The sequence below is a fragment of the Trichosurus vulpecula genome, chromosome 3 (genome assembly GCF_011100635.1).
Source record: "Trichosurus vulpecula isolate mTriVul1 chromosome 3, mTriVul1.pri, whole genome shotgun sequence".
In the NCBI taxonomy this organism is placed as follows: domain Eukaryota; kingdom Metazoa; phylum Chordata; class Mammalia; order Diprotodontia; family Phalangeridae; genus Trichosurus; species Trichosurus vulpecula.
Window position 1 is genome coordinate 80,960,466 of NC_050575.1, and position 23,171 is coordinate 80,983,636.

Consider the following 23,171-nt stretch of genomic DNA (forward strand, 5'->3'; position numbering starts at 1 on the left):
CAAATGATTGAATAGTTGTTAAAGAAGTTACTCCACATACCTAAGAGCTATTACTAAACTCTAATAATGGCCTTGTGTATTTTTATTGAATTGTTGGTCCTTATGGTGAATCAAGTCTTTGGAGGATATTTAAAAGAAAAAAAATCCCTCCCTTCCTTCCCGCATGCAATGTTAAGTCTGCTAGAAGTAAAATTTAAATAAGCATTTCAGAAGCAAGTAAATATCTCTTCAAATCTGTAGATAAATCAGCTCTATGTTTACATCTTGTTAAACTTCGAAGCCCTAAGCTCAGACAAGAAAGCAAGGTCTGACCATGTTTCTCTCCTATTCAATAAAATATAGTGACTCACTCTTACCTTTAGGAGTAAATATAAACTCCTCTATTTGGCATTTAAAGCACCTCCCAATGTGTCCCCAGACTACCTTTACAACCTTATTATGCATCAGTCCCCTTCACTCACTCTACACTCTAGTCAAACTGGCCTTCCTACTGTTCCTCCAAGTACAACGCCCCATTCACCATTTCTGGGCCTTTTCATTGGCGGTCTTCAGTGCCCAGCAATGCATGTCCTCTTTATATGGATGTACTCTCTAAATCTCTCATTTACTTCAAGACCAAGACTAGATCGAGTGCCACCCTTTCTGTAAGACCTTCCCTGGTCTCCTCCCCATAACCCCTGCAGCTACTAAATACCCCACAAAATACCCTGTATCTATTTCCTATACCTTTTGTATCTATCTCTATATTTATGTATTGTTTTCCCAAATGAATTGTAAACCCTTCACATTAGTCTCTGTGTGCCTAGCACACAGCAGGGCTCGCCATAAGCACCTAATAATAAATGTTTGTTCATTGAGCCATTGAGCCACTGTACTTTCAATGAGAATGTCCTTACCCACTTCAAAGGATGCTGCTGCTGAAGCCATGTGGATGCCCCCATCCCGGTGATGACTGTTCAAAGAACTTTAGATAAGTAGTGTCCTCCTAGTGGTTCTCAGTTAAGAATCTTCATACTAGGGCTAAGACCGCTTTCCAGAGAGCCCCATGTTCAGAGAAAGGCTCAAGGGTTCAAAACTGCATCTCAAGTGTGTCTGGCCCTGAAGATACCTGAACCCCAGCAACACTTGGGAACTAAATGATGAGGTGAGTCAGGTGGCAGTTGTCAGGCTGATGTGGATCTGTTCTAGCCCAGAGTGTGTGGATCGGATGGGCAACTGCTGGTTTCATTTGTCATATGTAAAGCTCTTACCTGAAATTTTAAGCCAAAAAGAACAGAGCTTTTTATTCAGAGGGAGCATAAGTCAAGTGATCTGGGCGGGTATCTCTCTGCAGTTTTACGTTATTTTGCCAGGATAGCTAGTGGCATTAAAGCGAACCGTGCTGTTGAAACAACACTTGCAACTGAGCATCTCCAGAAGTGTTATCAGTAAGTAACCTATGAGTGGGTGAGATAATAGGGAGCAAGAAGGAGAGAAGAGACAGCTGGTTCTACATTTCCTGAAGCCTACAACATCGCTACCCTGCCCTCTGTTCTGACTGGCCTTCTTTTGATGATGAAAACCCTTAGGAGGCACCAAACCCCTGGTCTCCCCAGTAACAGATTCCAGCTCACCTTTATGCCTTTGTTGAAGCCTGGACCCAGAATGCTTCTGGATTTGCCAGCTTTCTGCATGGCAGGCAGCAGGCAGCCTTGGTTCTCCTTGCCAGGTAGAGACTTGGCCATGTTTATGATAGAGACCCCGTTTTGGCAAAGCAACTCAACGTGTGTCCAAATGACAGAAGTACACGTTTACTTTCTCGACCCCTTGCTGAGGCTCCCATCTCCTCAGATACATCTGAGGCTTCATCACTGCCTCTTCTCCTGTTATAAAAAATGCCTGCCTGGATGGAGTTTCCGAAGCCATATTGCAGTGAATGTTGAAAGCTATCGAATGCCTAAGTGTTTATTGAGAAAGAGCAAGGTACAATGGGAAGAGCGCTGTATTTGGAGTCAGAGGACCTGGGTTGTCCCAGCTCTGCTACTAATTACCTCTGTGACCCTGGGCAAGTCATGTAAATGCAGTGAGCCTTTGTTTTCACATCTTAAAGATGTTGGGGTTGGATGAGATGAGTGTCGAGGTCTGTTCTTTCCAGCTCTAAGCCGACTATCCTCCTGTGTGTTCTAGCCTCTTCTCAGTAGTGTCAGAGATAGTGAAGTGTGAGGAAAATAAATAACCTAACATTTATTAAGCACCTACTGTATGCTAGGGGTTGGGAGAGATAAAATTTAAAGATGTGGTTCTTATTCCTTTGGCTCTTACAGTCAAATAGGGAGCTATGATACAAACACAGATAACTATGCTACACCAAGTGAAACAGGGCAAGTCCACTGGAGAGGTGCAAGTGATGAGCTACCTGAGATATCACAGTACCTGACTCAAAAAGGCTTATCAACTTAGTACAGGTAGGGGAACAGAGCTGAAACATATGAAATATGTATATATATGCATAACAGTGCAAGATGGTATACATGCATACACATACAACACACACATACACATATGTGTGCGTGACTTATCCAGGTTCACACAGCCATAGTTGGACTTAATTAAAGACCTTCCTGACTCTAAGGCTGTCTTGGCTACTATACCACACAGTCTTTCTTAAACCTATATGAGTGCATAGACTGCATGGTATAGTAGACAGAGAAAACCTTGGCATTAGGGTTCACATCCAGCCTCTGAAAAATACAGCTGTTTGACCCTAGACTTCTCAGACCTATTTGATGCATTTGACCTCTCAGGAAAAAAAATGCTTTTTCATTTGTTACCCCAAGGCAACCCCCCCCCAAAGCAGTAAGTTGCAATCTAGTTCTCAATATGCTTTGGTATAAAGTGTTTTCAAACAGGATTTCCCTACACCAATAAAATAATTCAATTATAAATGTTGTAGTCACTCAGAGAGAAGAAGGATAAAAAGGTGGTAAAAATGTATGGGAAAAGCAATGGTCTATCTTCTGCAGAGAACTGGAGACCAGGTTTGGGAATGAGAAGAAAAACTAAGAGTTTTAATAACGAAGGACAGTTGTATATACATTTTATGTAGAGATTTTGAATTGGCCATGCGGTACAATGCACAATCTGTTCAGATTCATACCTTAAGTAAAGATGGCATTTTTTTTTTCAGTGACGGGCTTCATATTCTATCAGATGCTTCTCCTGTCCAGCCATAATTACACTCATTATTCAAATTACTGTTTATTGTAAGTTTGTCTGTTCCTCTTGTGTGGCTTTTTCATTACTTTACATTCCTTCTCTCTTTTTTTGGCATCCTGACAAAGTATATCACCCTTTTCACAAGCCTAAGCATGAGGGCAGGGTTTTTTCTTTATTCTTTTTTTTTCATTTTAAGTCCATTTGTATATTTAATAGACTTCTCCAAACATTTGAAATACACATCCTGTTGGCATTTTAAAACAGAAGCAATGCATCCGTCTGCCCAGGGTTTCTGATTGTCCGTTTTAATACTGGCTGTATTTGTTTGTTTTTTGTTGTGTTTGTGCCCCTACTCTGCAGTACAAACTTAACAAACCCGAACCTATGTCGCTGGGTAATAAGTAGTTAGTAAGTATTGGAAATGACAACTCCTGCTGCTCTACAGCTGTCACTGGAGAACCACAAGTGCCATTGCTACAGAACGTAAAATATCGTCTTGAGAAGTTTGTTTCAGCTTCTTAGCAAGCTTGTCTAAAAACAGGGAAAACCAGCAGGGATCCTCCTCTTCACACGTTGCTGAAATCCTACCATTACATGGCGTGTTTATTATTCTTCATCCCTAGTGGGGTATAGACTTTCATTGATATCAAAACTGAGGGCTGGGAGAGGTACTTCCTACAAATTACAGAGAGCAAAGAGAAGTTTCGGGCTTCTGAATGGTTGACTTCCTTCCTGCCCTCATCCTTTCGAGGCCCTTACTCTTATTCCTTTTCTTGGTGGCAAGCTTTATGCCTGGAAAAAAATAGAAGATATTAATTAATGCCTGATGTTTCCAGATTACATGCTAGGCTACAATCCAATCTATTGAATTCAACAAGTATTTATCAGCACCTGTTATGAATTTACACTGGATTATATATCCTCTGTAAGGAATGCAAAAGAAGTATAAGATATGGGCCTGAGTCAAGGAGTTTTTATAGTTCTATTGGGAAGATAAAACTGCTATACATGAAACAGATAAATAATAAATACAAAGTACTATTTATATATATATATACATATATATCACTATTTGTAGTACCAAATTACATATACATATATACATATAGATATAGATAGAGTTGGTGCTAAAATAAGTGATGGGGAATGAGGGCTACCTCTGTGGAAGCTCCATGGAGGCAAGGACTATATCTGAATTAAGATTTTTGTCTCTCTCTCCCAAAACCTGGCACGGTATTCTACCTGTAATGGGAACTTAATCACTGTCTGTTGAATTTAATTTAATTTGGAGAATTGAATATGCAGTGCTTCCAAAAGAAAGGAGTTGCGTCTTGACTCCCAGCCATATGAAGAAGCCTTTGCTGGGAAGATCTCATAATACTGCTCTTTGAAGAGACGGTGAAGGAAGGGAATAAGTATTTATATAGCACCTACTATGTGCTAGAAACTGTGCTGAAGGCTTTAAAAAAATAAGTTCTATTTCATTTAATTCTCACGAAAACCCTGGGAGGTAGGTGCTATTATAGCATCATTTTTCAGTTGAGAAGAAAGAGGCAAAGAGAGGTTAAGTGACTTCACAGGATCATACGGCTCATAATTGTCTGCTCTAAATTCAAACTCAGGTCTTCCTGGTTCCAGGCCCAGCACTTCTACCCACTGAGCCACCACTGACTCTTTGACATGAAATATTAGCAAGATGGACACCACTAAAATGCGCAACTAGACACTCCAGTAGCAACATAGGGCATTTGGGACTATCTGAGGCTTCCTGGCCACTCTAATATGAGATCAGTCATTTGATCTGCTCTTCATTAGCTGGGGTTTCCACACTGCCAAAATGCCTTCGGAGCATTCTCTGCATTTTTCTGCTCTGCTCTTTGGGACAGATGATCATGCATAGCAATTCCTTTTCATTTGATCTAGATAAGAGTTTGTCAGATCCCTCCCTCCATAACAGTGGGGTGAGTTTTGTGCGGGGTGGGCTCCTACCTCACCACTCCAGGAATGCCTCTTGATGACAGGCTCCTTCTGGAAGTTTGAAGCATCCTAGGCTCACTTGGCAGGGAAGCAGGTTTTATGTTTAACAGCTGGCCTCTCTGCTCTCCAAAGAAAAAGGCTGAAATCCCATCTGTTCCTCCCTCCCCTTCCCCTCCCCCAGTGACCATGTGGACTGGAACATTCATGGAGACGTCCACATTTTTTTTCTCTGAACCTTTACTCTTTCTATCCTATTCCTCTCCCAGCCCACTTGCCTCTTTTGCAACTACCCCCCAACTCCCTGCTAATTAAGATGAAGTTGTCACCAACCAAAAGACCTTGGGTGTCTGCCTACAGCATCATTTCATCTCCCTATTTCAACATGACATCTGAATTTAGCCTACCCCCACCCCTCAACACACACATTGCTGGCCTCAGTACAACTCAGAGAGATTCCTCTGCCTAATATGAAGTCTTGGATGGCACATTCGCAGCAGGTGCACGTAGTACTGCCCCTCTTGTCTCTGATGAGAATTAGAAAAGGAAGCAGAGCTCAAGGGTGGCACTTCCAACCTCCGTTCATTCTGTCTCCCAGAATCCCACTACAGAGGTGGAGAAAGCCCTGCCTCCCTGGTTTCAGAGGCATAGTACATATTAACTTAATTTATTGCTTGGTGATGAAGTGATAGTCCATGCCCTGAGCCCTGAAAACTTGGCAACCAAGGATGCTTTTATGGTGTATTACAAAATATAAATAACTTTTTAAGGGCTTAAAGGAGCCAGCTCCCGAGATTAAATTGATACTGAAGCCAAAAACCCTTGTTTTAAACCCACCAACAGAGTCGCACAGCAGTCTTGGGAGGCAGACTGCCCAACCCCAGAGAAACTTGATATGTTATAAATTTGATCTGTACAGCTTTTGTAAAGTGCTGTGCTTAGCAAAACCTCTTTTTATTAGGAAATAAACCAATCTTTTGAGAGCAGGTAGGTCAGGGGCAGTGGGCAGGGGGTGCTCTACAGGGCAGACTCTCTTAACAAAGTCACCAGAGGTAGGAGCTGTAAGATAATGGGGCAACAGATGGCTCCAGGCAGGAAGGTGAACAGAAGCCCATGCTGATACCTTGGGTCACATAACCAATAATAATGAAAAATCCACAGCCTTCCCAGTTTGGGCTTGAGCTAAGAAAAAAGCTTGCTGAGTACTTGAAAGAATTTAAATATTCATTATGTAATTAATGCTGCTCAGTCATTTAAAAAAACACAACTTACACTTTTTTTTTTTTGAAGAACAGCTTAAGTACTTATCGATTGAGAACTTTTATAACTCTCAAAATGGAAGCATCCCCATATCTCTACAGGTATTTTAAATGAATTGAATTAATCATAGGCTTAAAAGTCTCTAGTGATCTTCGTTAACTTCCCTGGGTTTAATTAAAACATCTGTGCACTTTTAATTTATCGATTCATCCAACTCATATGTCATGTTTTTAACACACCCCAGCATGCTCTGCATCATTTTTAACCCGATTTCCACTTAACTAAAGCAATTAAATTCACCCCGGATTAATTAAAGCATCCATACTTTAGTGCTTAAGTCAGCGTGTGCTGCTTTCCCCACATGGTTTCTGAATGTCAGAGATTTGACACACCTGATGAGTTTTTTGTCCTTCTGGAAATTCTTCCCTGAATCACTTTCTTGCTTATTAATGTGCTATTTGACAGAATCAGAATGAGGAATTTGGTGGATCTGCCCTTTGGCCCTCAGAGGCAGTGACTGTGACCCTGGCTGTCAGGTGGAGTCCCCTTGTTCCCTCCGCTGGTTGAGTCCAGTCTGGCTCTTGCCCCGCAGAGACCAGATATACCATTAGAGAAGGAAGTAATAGTCTTTGCTTCAGATAGAGCTCCATTATCCTTAGTCAGAATCGCCATGGCACTTTGTATTTGTATTTTGTAATTAATCTTTGATACTCCCTTCCTAAAAAGTCAACAATCACTGCTCTGCCCATTTACCGGATGTGAAAACTGAGGTACTGGGAAGCCAAGTGGCTTGTTGTGAACAGCAGAGTGAGAGAAAGATAGAGCCAGAACTAGGGCCTGCCTCTGTTTCTACTAACAGCGCCTTGACAAAGTACCAGGCTGCAATTCTTCTAACATGTTCATTGTCTTTTTCCCCCTGTCATAAACCAAAATGAGGAATCTGTTCTTTTATATGTGTTTAGATATCCCCCTTAGTGACTTAAGGAAACCAAACTGTCCCCTGCTGCCTTTACACTGTCTTTGGAACACTGGATTTAAGCAGTCTGGAAGAGTCTGTTTTCCAAAGGGAAACTAGAACAGATGCTAACACTTTCGTTTGAAAACATCTTTATTTGTGATTTCTATCTCTACATGAACACATCCATGTAGGAACCGTACAGAGCTGAGCTTTTAACAATGCTCTTTATTACTAACCAACTTTAGAAACCTTAGACCCTTTTTAAGATGCCCCATCTGCTTCATGCTACAAGCTCATCTTAGTTAAGACTGGGAATACAGGTGGTTTCTTCCCTTACCTCCCATGGTGCAAATAACACTGATAATTCATCTCATCACATAAAAGTCTCTGTTAGTGAGAAAGGAATTTTAGAAAAAAAAACCCTTCCATCTTGATCATTAAGATAAGCGTCAGACTAGGTTAGTCTAAATCATGTCTCTTTTTTTGGCATCAGCCTGTTAACTTGTCAGGTGTTGCCAGCAACACTGACTTCTCTCCTGCGTAACTCTAAGAACTGCCATTTATAAAATTTAGTAAAAACACAAATGATAACTTTTTACTAATGCTTTAATTGATTTGTAATAGAAACCCACACACACAGTGTTGTATTCCACCAGATAATAGAAAAAAAATTTTAAAGCAAGAACAAGAAATATTTTTGTGTTTGTGAAATAAAAACTCTGTATTCTCCGTTTTAAGCACAAATCTGCCAGAGACAAATTTGTCAACTAAATAATTTTAAGCATCCTTTCTTAGGGAAAGAAAAAATCCAAAGAGAGACACATCCATCCTGCCTCTGAAAATCTCTCTGACCCACATCAAAAGAAAAGTAGAAATTCCACATTAAGATAAAACATAGTTACAAAGTTCAGATAAACAGTTTTGATTCATCAGATAGAAAGTTGAACTGCTTAACTTTCCACACCCTGGAGAATCTTTTCCTAAAATAATTCAATCCCTTTTTAACCCCTCCCCCCAAGGATTTTCCTTTTTCCCTGGTTGAAGGTGAACTCAAGTGCTACTTCTCTTAATTGAATTAATCAAAGTGCTCTCAGTTTTGATTAATCAGTTTTCAGGTGAGGCTGATGAGGCTTCTCCCTTTAGAAAGTAGTCAGGACTTTGACAAAAATGATGCTAGAGAACTCTATGCTAGGACACGGTGTCCTCATGTCGATTAAGTACAGGTAACTTTTCTGTATAGATGAAACTAAGGACTTTAGGCCAAAACTCTAAGAAAATATTATTTCTTAATATTTCTAAAATGGGGGAGTGTTAATGCACTTCCATACATGTAACTCATATAGGTCTGGGCCTCTGTATGCCTTATTATCTGCCTTTCACTGGACAGAACATAGGAAAGGGAACGGGACCAGCATTCGTGATGTTTTCCTCTTTGGGATTTAATAGATTTTCCTTTTTTTGACCCCATAGAATGTTGTTTCCAAGTTGAGCTGGGACAGTTTGGTTTCCTTGAATCAGTAAGGGGAATATCTAAACACATATAAAAGAACAGATTCCTCATTTTGGTTTATGATGGGCCAAAAAGACAATGAAGGTATAGAAGAATTGCAGCATGATGCTTTGTCAAGGCTCTGTTAGTAGAAACAGAGGGTAGACCCTAGTGCATGGGAAACAAGTCTACTGGCTTCAATCCAGCATCTACTGAAAAATGTCAGATATTTGATGCCCACTCTTATTTTTAATAAAAATATTTGGTACAAAAATAAGGGATAGCCACATTTTAATAATTATAAAAATATGATATAATAAAGGTTTTAACTATCCTAGTCATCTGGCTTCTATGTAGCATTTTCCCAGCAGGAATAACATGGACTCAGCTGCTGAAATGCTCTGGTTTGAGTTATGTCAGAGACTGAATCAATTATCCCCTTGAGAAGATGTTCTCAGGTGTAGGGCAGCCCTGGGAGCATTGGTGAGGAGTTCACTTGGCATTTATCTGCCCTCAGTTTGCCCTGGTAGCAAATGGATTACTAGAGAGCTTCACTCTTCCAATTAGCCTAGCCTTGTGCTTTTTTAAGCAACACCGACAGAGCCCAGATAGTATCCTGTTAGCCAAAAAGCATAAAGAAGTTTTGCATTTTTGACTGCATTCAGGTTGAGTTTGTAGTTGCTTCTCAAGAGACTTATGCAGAATATATATATTTCACATTTGACATTTAGCAGGAGTTGATGGTGTGGCTCTGAGCTGTGCTGGATGAGCAAGGTTATCACTTTGTCTTAATTGGTCTCACCATTGTAAGGGCAGGGCTGCCTCTCCCTTTCCTGGCACTGTCTTGGCTCCTCTCTTTGAGGATGACATTATTTTTCTGGCTTCTTCCTCTGTTTCATCCCACTGGCAAAGTGATTTTCTTTTCAAAACTAGATGATAATCAATAAACATTTATCGAGTGCCTACTATGTACCAGGCATTGTGCTAAGTACTAAGGACACCAAAGTAAAAAGGAAAAGAGACAGTTCCTGCCCTCGAGGTGCTTACAATCTAATGGGGGAAGATAGCACACCAAAGGAAGCAGAAAAGATGATGGAGGAAAGTCATTCAGTGGGAAAGGGCATGATGCAAAAGTTTAGAGGATTGCTCCTTAAATGGCAGCTCTGGGAAAAGCTCTCCAGCTCCCTCTGGAATCAGAAGGAAGGGCTCCTGGGACAAGGGGTCCTGATAAGGTGTGAGTTTGAAGGTTGACATGATCTTCCAGGATAATGAGGTTCCTGAGGCATGATAGTCAAATTTGGAGGAGTTCAGTCCCATGAAAACAGTGGAAAGGGGAAATAAATGGCCCCATCTTTCCTGCCAGTGCCAGTTTATCACAGTCTCCCCCAACTAAAGCTGCTGAATTGTTTGCCCAGAAAGATCCAAGTCCAATTTTCTCTCTCTTCCCTGAGATATTATAAAAATCAATAATTTTCTTTTGTTTGTCCTGAGCCCCCAAGGCAGGAAGTATTTTTGGTAAAATATGCCACTGTTTAACAGTCGTAAAATCTCTTTCTTTCTCCTTCTGAGTGTTCCTTTTGACTCTTTCTCTCTGTGTCATACTAAGGCAAGGACACCTATGGGCTAGTACTAAAATAGGTTTTACCCCGGGCCCTCTATTCTCTGTTGCTCGATGATCTCCTCAGCTGCCAAGTGTTCAGTTTTCATTTCCATGTGTATTATTCTCAGAGCTATGTATCCATCTCTAATTTCTCCCCTTAGTTCCATCCCCACATTACCAGCTGCCTCTTGGACATCTCCTATTGGATGTTTGATAAGCATCTCAAACTCAACCTATCCAAAACAGAACTGACCTTCCCAACTTTCCTGTTATTGGTGAGGGCACACCATCCTCCCAGTCTCTCAGGCTTACAACCTCAGTGTCATTCTGCACCCCTCAATCACACTTACCTCATGTATCCAACCTATTGTCCGATCTTGTCATTTCTACCATAACGACATTTTTCATACACTTTCCTTTTTTCTCCACTTAAACAGCCACCGTTCATGTACAAGCTCTTATGACTTCTTCTCTGAACAATTTCTAGTTGCCTCTGGTCTCTCTGGTCCAGTCCATCCTTCTGGTGACAAAGCAATTCCCAGTATGAAGGTTTTACTGCTTTCTTCCTCCTCCTCGCTATCATTAAACTCCAGTGGCTTCCCATTACCTCCATTTTACCAAATTTTAGGTCCTGTTTGGCATTTAAAACCATTAAGAACCTGGCCCCATCCTGTCTTCTTGGGATCTTCTTATACTTCACTTGCGTCCATGAACTTGACAGTCCGGCTATGTTGGATTGCTATTCCTCACTAGCAACATCCAATCTTCTAACTGGACATTTGCACTGCTTGTTCCTCATGTCTAGAATGTTCTTCCTCCTCACTCTGGACTCTTTTCTTCAATACTCAGCTCAAATCTCGCCTTCTACAGGAAGCCTTTCTCAGTCCCCTCCTCTCCCCAGTCTCTGCTAGTCCCTTTCCTTCAAAATCACTTTCCTTTTTGTTCATATTTTACATGTACATAATTATTTGCATATTATTTCCCTTGTTAGAATGTGAGATCATGTCTTTCCCTAGCATTTAATACATTGCCTAACAGTTAATAGATACTAAATAAATGCTTGTTCATTGACTCACTGACATAAACGACAAAAAAAAAAAAAATGGAAAACAGACTCGTAAGAAATAGAGGTTCAGAGAATAGGTACACACCTCTCCCAGGAAGGGAGGAAGATGGGGAAATGGAAACGAGATGAGTGAGGCTTCCCCAGCTCTGATCTTAGCTTTCTGAACAGCTCCTGCAAACCCAGCATCTGCTCTGTGTCCCTCATGCACGGTTTGATCACATAGATCTTGTCCAAGTAGTCCAGTGCTGAGGACCTCATGGCTGACATCCTTCTGTGTTTCCCTGGAGTGCCCCCCTTTTAGTTCCCAGCACAGCTGCCAGTCATGGCAGTGACCCCTCCACTGGGTACCTACTTCCCTGCTTTCATGCTGATATACTCATCCCCCAGCGTATACTCTCCTCTTTTGTTGCTTCCTTCCTCCTTTAGTATGTGAAGGGATCAGCACGTCAGTCAAAAGTCTGACCCCAGTCAATCCAGCATTGGAACACTTGCAGGTCAAGGAGTCATTGCTGCAAAGACTTTTGTCTTGACCAGCAGGCCTCCTTCTCCATCATCCCATATGTTGCTGACAACCCACAGGGGCAAACAGAAGAAATTTCTGTCCTAATTTCAATTTTTCTAGGATAATTTAGGTAAACTGCATTATTAATTTGATTTTCCAGGCATTGAATTTAAAATTAAAACCATTCTTAACCAATTAGGGAATTTCAACTCCTGTCCCCATAGCCCTGGCTCCACTTCTACCACCACCTGTGACTTCAAACTTCTAGGAAAAAAAAGAAGAAAGAAAGGAAGGAAGATTGCATGATGAACAAAGAGAAAACATTTTTAACTCTGTTTTGCTGTTAATGAAAATATCCATTATGTATCCACTTTGGTTCACAGAGATTCTGACATTTTTTAGAATAGGTGCCCAGTTCTATTATTTTCCTGTATCTGTGGGTCATATTGGTTAGCTGGTTGTTGTCCGTCATTCTCAAATGGGACCAAAATGACGTCACTATGCTAGAGTCAAGTTCCATTGTGTTCCACAGTGATCAGCACTGTGGCTGATCAGACCAGTTCAAGCTTGGAATGGTCTATCACAGGTTGTGTCGGGCACAAATAGTCCACGTGAACATTTGGGGTAGATTCTCTAAATTTGCACATCGCACGTTTCTTTTGAGCTGCCTCAATTCTGCTTTGCATAGAGCACAGCACCTTCTCTGAAGTGGGCACACTATGATGAGTGATCCTGTGCCAGTGTCTCCCATGTCATGCTACCAATTCCAAAGTTCTTACATGAAGCTCTCAGACTCAGAATTGAAGTATATAACTTGGAAACATTTTACCAATGTGTTGGCTAGCTAGCTCCTTACTATGTTTTTGGTACTTCATTTTTCAAGGGGAGAATAGCCATATTCAGTAGAAAAAAATTATAATTGTTATTCTCTTAAACAAGAGACACCTCTATTTTTACCCAGTTTTTTAGCCTGAGTTTTATGAAGAAATTTTCAAACCCTTCCCCAGTTCCGAGAACACATCAGTAAACCAATTCTCTCTCAGAAGAACAAAAACAAAAAATTTGGCCAAATAATTTCCCCCAGTAAATTGTTTGATGCCTTTTCCTCTTCTCTATTTCCCTAAGTATTTACAAGGTTACCTTGGGTGTGAAGCAACTACCTTGTCGGTCAGTCAGTAGTTGTACCCACTGTGAGCAGATCCCAATATTAGAAGACCCAACAAACAGAAAGCAAGTTTCCTGGCCTTGGAAAGCTTACCCTGTAACGTCAATATAAAGCATAGAATACTTTCTATTCTTAGCTCACCCTTCTCCTCTGATGGCAAGATGAGGCCATGGAATTTATTGGGCATTTTGCCCAAATCGTTTTTGCAAATAGCTCACCAGATACCATTTGAAAATTGTTTTTCATCTTCACCATTTTTCAAGGGCTGGTCCCAGCTTATTTGACCAGCTATTATATGAGTTAAGCAGACAGTCTAAAATAATGCAACAAGCATTTGCTGTGGAGTTAGACAAGGTAGGTTTTGAAGACGGCCTCTGCTACTTACTACAGTCCCTTCCCCTCTCTGGGCATCAGTTTCTCTTTCTGTAAATGATCTCTCAGGCCCCCTTTTAGCTCTGAATCTGTGATCCTTTCCATGCTTTCCCAGAGATGACTATTGTGTCCACACAATCATATCAACTGCATATATCCTTCCTTACCATTTGTTATACAGATTCAAATCTGATTCTTTTCTCCATTATTTGACAATCACAAAATGCCAATAGCACACAATAAGTATTTATCTGCTTGACCAACAATATTTTTTAACTAGATAGTGCTTGGCATACATATAGCACTGTGCTTGCTTTGGGGGCTGGGAAGAGAAGGAAGGAATGCAAAAAAAATGCAATGTATGGTCTTAGCCTTAAAGAAACTCACACCTTGTTGGAGAGACAAGACATATACATGTGAATCAATAAACAGCAATACTGGGATTAGATAACCATACAGAACAAGAAAACAAGAGGTGTCCCAAAGCAATATATACTAGATGAGTTACATAGGCAATAAAGAGGGTAAGGATGGAGCTATTGCAGAATTGTATGTGTGTGTAGATACACATAAATGCATATATATATATATATATATATATATATATATATATATATATATATGTCCACATCAATAAAATATATATGACACTACAAAACACAATTGTGTGTGCCTACCCTGTGTTCCAAAATAAGAGATAATACAAGCTATGGCTACCAGGGATAGATCATGAATCTACATTAATTACTCCTTAAGATCTCAGAATATTAGAGGCACCATCTAGTCTTACCCAAATTTCAAACACAAAATAATTTTGAGATGGCTTTAAATAGTTGGTGCTAAAAGGTATCACATTGTCATTTAAGTCTGCTAGTGGTTTCAACTAAGCTACAATTAAGTGATTTCTAAAAGGGGAGGAGAAGAGTTGGGGGGGGTCAAGGGGAGGAAGCAAGCAGAGCATGGATGCATGGAAGCCAGAGACAATTCCCAATTCTTGAGTCACCATTAACTTCAGCATTCCATCCCATTAATATTTACAAGAGCCTTTCCCAAATAATAAACTAAACTGTTTGGAACAGGGTCCTGACCTTATCCTTCCTCTTTCTTCCTCTTATGTAAATCGAGAAAATAGAGATGAACACATACACATACCACCATCACTGCACTAATATTCTGATCTAACTGTATTCTTCCAGTGCTATCAAAAACAAAATCCTGAAGATGCTATGATCAGTGGGAAAGAGGAGGGAATAAACTTTCGTATTGTGCCTACTAAGTGCCAGGCACTGTGCTAAGTGCTTTTTCCCCAAATATTATTTTATTTGATCCTCACAATAACCCTTTGAAGGAGGTATTATTATTAGTCCCATTAGTTGAGGAAACTGAGGCAAGCAGAAGTGACTTGCTTAGGGTTACATAGCTATTAAGTGCCTGAGGCCACATCTGAACTCAAGTCTTCCTGACGCTAGTCCCAGCACTCAATCGCACCACCAGCTGCCTCAAAGGGACTTAATGTGTATATATTTAAAAACCATAGCGATAACTCCTCAGGCTAACACTTTATGATCATAAAGCTCTTTCTTAATGTTAAAATTGTATGATAGGTAGAAATAGTATTGTCTCCATTTTACAGATGATACAACTGAGACTAAGGGAGGTTAAGTAACATATCTCTAGTCACACAACCAGTAAGTATCAAAGTCAGAATCCAGGTCTTTGGACTTCCAAGTTCAGTGCAGAAAATGGCTTTTCCCCCTTGATTTCTGACGCAGACTCTCTAGTGCTTGCTCGCTCCGTGACCTATTACTTTGTCATCCTTCTTTTTGTAGCTGCCTGCCCTGTCCTGTGTAGCGGAAATGGACAATATTCAAAAGGAACGTGCCAGTGCTACAGCGGCTGGAAAGGCGCGGAATGTGATGTACCCCTGAGTCAGTGTATCGATCCTTCATGCGGAGGTCACGGCTCTTGCATTGAAGGGAACTGTGTTTGCTCTGTTGGCTACAAAGGAGGGAACTGTGAGGAAGGTAAATACTGGTGTGTACTCTCTGCCTGTGCTCTTGCCCTCTCTTTGGAAACTTCGGAAGGTGGGGAAGGCTTGGGGCTAAACACAACTGGCCATTGCTAATTCTACACCCAAGGTTCTATGGTTGTGTCCTACTGCATAGATTATCCATGATACTCAGGAGAATGGAAAGAAACCTACTGGGGATGTTTCGGGATGTGTGTGTGTGTGTGTGTGTGTGTGTGTTTATCATTATCATAGTAATTATTCTCATTAATCATTGAGAGTAGATCATTCTCCCTTTGTCCTTTATTTCTCTTCCAGTATCTGCTTTTATTCATCTTTGTGTATCTTTTCCTCTCTTTGTGTCCTTTTCCCTCTCTCCCTTTCCCTTTCTCTTGCTTCCTCTCTCTTTCCTTCTTTGCCCCTTTCTTTCTTTCAAATTCTCCAAATGGAAATTTTTAAAAATATATTCAGAAAGCGAAAACAAGACAGCCCCCTCTTCAGTGGTGTTTTTATCCTTCCCCATAATCTGAAACCCATATAAGTCTGTGCAAATATTTCAGCAAAAAATTAATATCAATACAGAGCAGTCAGGCTTGAAAGACTACAGGTATCCATGTCATTTAGAGACATCATGTAGGGCAAATTATTCTGGTTACATACAATCACATAGAATTAGGGGAAAGTGGATGTACAGCAAGAGAACAGTGATTTGATGAATACTAAAAAGCTCATTGTATCACACATTTAAATAGCCTCAGGCATGTGTGGGTAGAAATTAGGGGATTTAACAAACTGAATCAAACCCTACTAAATATGGTCAGAGTTCAGGCTCAGGGGAGAGAGAGAGAGAGAGAGAGAGAGAGAGAGAGAGAGAGAGAGAGAGAGAGAGAGAGAGAGAGGTGAAAGAGTGAAAGAAAGGAAAAAGAAAGAAAGAAAAGAAAGAGAAAGAAAGAAAAGGGGGCAGAGAGAGAGAAAGAGAGGGAGGGAGAGGGAGAGAGCACCAGCCATTCAATTTATCAAAGTAGTAGATGATAACTTACTGGGTTGGGAATGTCCTTTGTTCTTACTGGTGAAATATGATGAAAAATTAAAGTGAGTATTCCAAATGTAGAGGGCATTGGGAAGACAGTCTTAAGGGTAAGCAGACACCATCTTCAATCTCATCAAGTTGTGTTATTTCCCATCTCTCTAGGAATTCTATACAACTTGTCATATCCCTTTTATTAAAATTAAATTTAATGATGCAGAAGGCATATGCACACATATACATACATGCATGCAAACTGTGGAAAGAGGACAAGAGTTGGAGTCATCAGACCTGGGTTCCAATGTCACTTACTACAGTGTGACCTTGAGCAAGTCACTTAATTTCACTTGGGCCCCGGTTTTATCCTCTGTAAAATGAGACGGTTTGGAGTTGATGGCCTTTCAGCTCTAAATCTATAACCCTGTTTTCTCTTCTACCCAAGGACTACAAAATGTTTTCTTTATAAAAACAGTTAGAATCCTGACACCCATTTCACAGGTGATAAAAACGAAGGACTACCTAGATAACAATACATTATTCTCATGAAGTCTATTACTGATATACTAAAGTATATCAGTAACAATGTCTTTAGTGAGATCCAGACTCCCTGGCCTCCTCCCCCCATGGGTCCTCCTTCAACTCCATAAGTCTTTGCTATAATCAAGGGTAGCCCCCAGGTCTGCATCATAAAACCAAATTGTGAGTTTAGATGAAGGAAGTCCTGATTTAATAACAGTGCTTGAAAGGTTAAGGTTCTTAAAGATAAATGGATTTCAGGAGGCAAAGCTGCATTCACTGAAAACATGGAAGAGGCCAATACTATGACAAGGAAGGTTAAAACGACCTTTTGCATACATCATTTGGCAAAAGGATAGTGCTGGAGCAATGACATTACTGTTTTAAAAATCTTTCCCTTCAGTAAATATTGTTCACACAAGTATTAAATACCAAGAAATGAGGAGAATTAATTTCAAGGGGTTTCTCCACTCTTTTGCAAACCCAACCAGTCTTATTTAAATTTTTGGAATAAATTAACCTCCCCAACAAAACAAGGAAACCACGTGGAGCTTTATTAAAGGATGGAATCTCCTCTATTGATTTGTGCTGCTCCAAAAGAATGGGCTGGAGTGATTCATATGCTGTTTTCAAAATAGGAAATGGAATTAGAAAGCCTAGGTCAGCATTTTTTTTCTTCCAGTTAGCTTTTTATATCTGATATTCATCATAGTCATATCGTTCAAACAATTTACCTGAAGTGGCAATGGCATGAAAATCGATAATTGTGATCCACAGTTTTTGCTGCATAAACATTGTTGCTCCATTAACGAATTTGCACATGAAAACTAAACAATGTATTTGTCAGGTTTCACTCCATGGTATTTGGGGGAGAGGAAAAGTGATGCAAGAGGGATTGACAAATTGGTTTAAGTCAGCCATGTTTTTCATGTCAGTTTCATGGTTGAGTCATTTTTCAATGACATTTAACTTCATAAGTGTAATTCATGGTTCTTCAGGGGTTTCTAGTACATATTGTTTGTGAAACTCCTTGACCTCCTTTTTCATCCTTAGGGATCTAAAATGCATTCACTACCCTTTTTTGTCAAATCTACAGAGGACCTGAGACTAAATGAGTTCTAATGATTTCAGCTGCCAGGGGGTTGGTGTTCCTAGGCACACGGTACTTAGCTGGTAAAGGCCATTGTCCCCTTTTTAAGCACAGCAATATTTCCATTTATAAAGCTTTGTAAAATGCCATGGTTGCTCCTCCCTGCTAAAGACTCAGAGGCAGCCCCCACAGTATCACCGGAGGCTGGAACCAAACTGAAAATTTGGAATACAAATCACTGAAAGTGTTCTTCCTCAAATTTGAATTTTATTTTTCAGTTACCTGCTCTACTTAAAGAGCACTAAGGTATATTTACCTGTAACAATGGCCAGGAACAGTTAGCTCATATTTCTCAGTAGAGTAAGTGGTTTATTCGATGACATTCTAGTTCTGGGATAATAAATCTTTCTGGATTTTCCCCTGCCTGGCTACCATAATTCTGAACAGGGTAGAGATAGTTAATTTATCTGGAAGAGAAATGCTTTTTTAGTTTTTGTATATTACTTTTATTATTGCTTCCTTTAAAAAAAAAAGAAAAGATTATGATGTATTCCTGGGAGTTTCTGGATTTAGCACTTTACCATAGCTTGGTATGGTAAATTGGGCTGGGTTCAAATTCCACCTCAGACACTTACTAGCTGCATGACCCTGGGAAAGGCACTTTATTTCTTTGTGCCTCATTTTCCTCATCTGTAAAATAAGGATGTTTAATATGAGGGCCTCTGAGGTCTCTTCCTGCTCTAAATCTATGATCCAATGATTTTTAATGGCTGAGGCAAGGGAAGGGACTGAGGATAGGAAATAGATATACTTAAGTCTGTCTTTATTAGAAGAGTATGAACCTAAGCATTAATGACAACAGCAACAATGTTTGTCTTTCAGTTGTGTCAATTCTTTGTGACCCCATTTGGGGTGTTCTTGGCAGAGATACTGGAGTGGTTTGCCATTTCCTTCTCCAGCTCATTTTATAGATGAGGAAACTGAGGTTAAGTGACTTGCCCAGGGTCACACAGCTAGTAAGTGTCTGAGGCTGGATTTGAACTCAGGAAGATGAGTCTTCCTGACTTTAAGCCTGGCACTCTATCCAGCGTACCATGTAGCTGCTCCAATAATAATAATAGCTAGCATTTATATAGTGCTTAAAGGTTTTAAAAGCACTTTACATTATTTCATGGGATCCTCATAACAACCCTGTGGTTTATGTGCTATTATTATCCCCCATTTTATAGATGAAGAAGCTGAGTCTGAGAGAATTTAAGTGATTTGCCCATGGTCACACAACTCATAAGTATCTGAGGCAAAATTTGAATTTAAGTCTTCCTTGCTCTAAATCCAGTATTTTATCCAATAGACCACCTGTATTAAGTCTGGATGAACCAGCTGATACCTTAAAACTCCCAAATTTTATCCATTCTTTGTTTTAACAAAGAAATTTTTCCACCAAAACTCATTTTTAAATTTGAATCTTCAAGTCAATCTTTCAGTAAGCATGTTGATTGAATTGATTGTTTGGTTGAATGTTTACTAAGTTTGTGCCACCTTTAGGGTGGCAGACATAGAAAACAATTCATGTCCCCTGTATAAATTCCTCAAGTGAAAAAAAAACCAAGAATGCACCTGAGCCTCTCAGTCTTACCTCAAATTCATTTGATCTCTAATTTGAGCTTGAGGATGTTAAGCCTGTGACCTATTAGATGAAATTTAGTCTTCAGGTACTGGAAAGGATTCACTTCACCAATAGTAATTGCAATCACATTCCCCCAAAAATTAAGTAAATATCAAAGGGGTTCTAACAAAATCAGTGAGTATAATCACTGTATTCATCCATCTAATAACTTATTCACATAGGAAAACCGACCTTGGAGACTTAATTCCTAGATTTCAGTGAACCATAGGCGATGCCAACAATTCCTACATTGCTCCTTAGGTTCTAGACTCAGAACCTGATTTTCACATGTTACGCCTTTTGGACAATGCTGAGAAGAATGCCAACAACAAGAAGAAAATGAAGAGTCAGGAGTAGAGAGGCTCCTTTAAGTCCCTGAGAAACATTATAACCTAGAAAGAGCTACTTTCAGACACAGAGGAGAGAGTCCTTTGTGGGCTCAATCTCTAAGTCCCATGGAAGAGTGATTTCTTGTTAGTCTAAATTCTTCAGGTCAGAAGTTCCCCGGTGCTAAATGTGTCATGAGCTGGGGAATTTGAGTAATTGTGGAAATTACACCCCTTTGGTCCACAAAGTGAAATCTAAAATTTCTAGAGTGTTATTCCATATTCAAATCCTGTCACTTTTATGATTCTCTCCTCCAATGTGCCACATTTCTATTACTAATAGTACAGAATAAGGCTGTTTCCCTCTAAAAAGAGTATTTTCCAGAGAATTAAGTGGGCTACCCAAGCTTTGAGATCATACACCTGCCTAGAAATCATACTTTATGAGTCAAGAAGTTGCAGTCTTATTCTTTTCCTCCATTTACTTGTCTCCAACTGGGTTTGCTAGAACAGTGACAGAATGTTTCCCACTTGGTTATTAGAAAAACCATAATAGCCAGAACACAAAACATTAACCCTGTTCTTCTAGTCACTTTGATTATTGAATCTACATAGTAAAGGGGGAAGAGCCCTGAGTTTGTAAGCAGAGAACTGGGATCTGAATCTTGGCTCTGCTGTGTACTACCTTTGGGGTCTTGGGCAAACGTGTTAATATCTCTGAACCTGTTTCTAAGGTTCCTTTTGGCCTATAATACTGTGATCTGATTGGTTCCTTTGAAGGAAACACTTTAACCAAAAGAAATAAAAGCAGAATTAGTCAAACTGTCCACTAGGTTATCTGCGTGTAGACTATCCACTTGAGATTATATCCCAAAAATGTTTCTTCTGAGACTGACTCCTTCAAAGTATGTTCAGAGAATGAAAACTCATTTTAATATCACTCAGGAAAGGCTTAATTAGGAAGGTGAAAATTATATTGTAAGATTTTTTAAAATTGTGTTTTGTATTCTGGAGGCAAATACTAATGACTTTAGAACTATATCCTCCAATGTTCCTTTCCATTAGTAAAGATTATTGAGAGCTAACTGTGTTTTAGTTGATCCAGTCAGTACATACACTGCCAATATTATTTGTGTTCCCTGGAGGGTTCTTATGTACCTTATCTGGTTACTTAATGTTTATAATCACTGAGTCTTAAAGATTTCCTGATAAGCTTTTGTGTAACATCATTCCTGACTTTTCCAGTTTCTAGTTGAGAAGTCACCTTTTTTTTCCCTCTCTCGTCATCTCTCAGGTTGAGATTTTTTAAAATCTTGGCAGACTGAATGCACTTTACTCCTCACAAGTGTTCCAAGATATAACAGAGCTCTTCCTGGTCTACTAGGCTTTCTTGCAGCTATATGGGACTTTGAGGAACCTTGGTCCATTTCCTATGGAGCAGGCACAATGCTATATATCACATGGATATAGAATGCATTTTTCTTCTGTCTTTTTTTTTTAGTTGATTGCTTAGATCCAACCTGCTCCACCCATGGAGTCTGCGTGAATGGAGCATGCATCTGTGGTCCTGGTTGGGGAGGTATAAACTGTGAGCTTCCAAGGGCCCAGTGCCCAGATCAATGCAGTGGGCATGGCACATACCTCAGTGACACCGGACTTTGCAGCTGTGATCCCAACTGGATGGGTCCCGACTGTTCTGTTGGTAAGCCAAGAGGTTTTCTCTTATTTTTTCCCCTAATATCCCCACCTTGTCTTCCTCCCATAAGCCCAGGTGAATGATAAACTAAACTCGCCTTCAGCTTGGAAATAAAGGGAACTTTTATAAAGTACACAGTGATGTCCTTGCTGCCGTTGCTTGGGAAACAGGATTTGTGTTTTCCACAGAAATTCTCTGTTTTTGTGGTTTGTTCGTTCCATCACTGCAAATTGATATGGTGCCCTGAAGTGTACTGCCATCTGCATTATAGGGTTTCTTATGTACACTCCCTAAAGGGATGAGGAAAGAAGGTAGAGCAATTCAGCCCTAAACAAACTGAACAGAGCGTCCCCTAAAACAGAAAGAGGCTCCCTGAGGGTGCCATGTGTACATGCTATAAGGCTCTGCAATACTCCAGTGACAGGAAAATAATGAAGTTGCACAATACACTTTATTTTCCTAAAATTAAAAGTATGTTTATAGTTCAACAGTTCAAGCCAGTTCCAACCATTCCAAGAATGGTTATGTTCACACTGACAGTGACTATCCAGGCAAGTGAGCATCATTCCGCCCCCTGTATCTGGGTGGTGAGATAGCTGTCAGATTGCCATGGCAATCATGATAGGAATGTTTGTGAAGCTTTGCCTAGAACTGGAAAGAAATGAATATTTCATTCCAAGAGGGGGGAAAAAAAGCCAATTTAAAATGTGCTGTCTCTGGGTGTCTTCTCAATCCCACTTCACTTGAGTTTCAGCTCTGAAGCTTTTCGAGTCTATTGGAGAAAGCACTGGACTGGGAGGCAGGTAACCTGGGCCCTGGTCCCATTCTGTCACTGCCTCGCTGTGTGACTTCAATCCAGTCACTTAACTTTTCTGGTCTAGGGCTTCCCTCCATAGGAATCATGATCCCTGCCTCCCTCACTGGGCTGCTGTAAGGATGAATGTTTGGAAAGTGCTTGTCCTAGAGTGAGAGGTCTGGAAAGGTACGGAGTGAATATCTGTCTGTCTGTCTCCTTTTCAACCACAAAAGCCTTTGAGCTCCTCTGAGAAAGATGCTATGTAAATGCAGCGTATGATTAATACCACTGATGGTGTAGCGCAGGGTGGCTGGCATTCTTGGTGTAACCGTGGAGATATGCTTATCAGTGTTACAGATCTACCTGTGAGATCTGTGGTCAGATTGGCCAAATCCAAGAACTCGAGTGGGGATAGTCCCAGTATCCAGCAATAAAGGGAAGCCACACTGTGCCCTCTCTACTGGG

General features: G+C 40.3%; 1 protein-coding gene across 1 annotated transcript in view; it reads left to right on the forward strand.

The window, feature by feature from the left end:
- TENM2 (teneurin transmembrane protein 2) overlaps window positions 1-23,171 on the forward strand; it is a 1,009,006-nt gene that overhangs the window by 869,781 nt on the left and 116,054 nt on the right. The window contains exons 10-11 of the mRNA XM_036751277.1: window positions 15,411-15,605; window positions 21,716-21,916. Of these exons, the coding sequence (XP_036607172.1) occupies window positions 15,411-15,605; window positions 21,716-21,916 (396 nt within the window). The remainder of the gene's footprint in view (window positions 1-15,410; window positions 15,606-21,715; window positions 21,917-23,171) is intronic.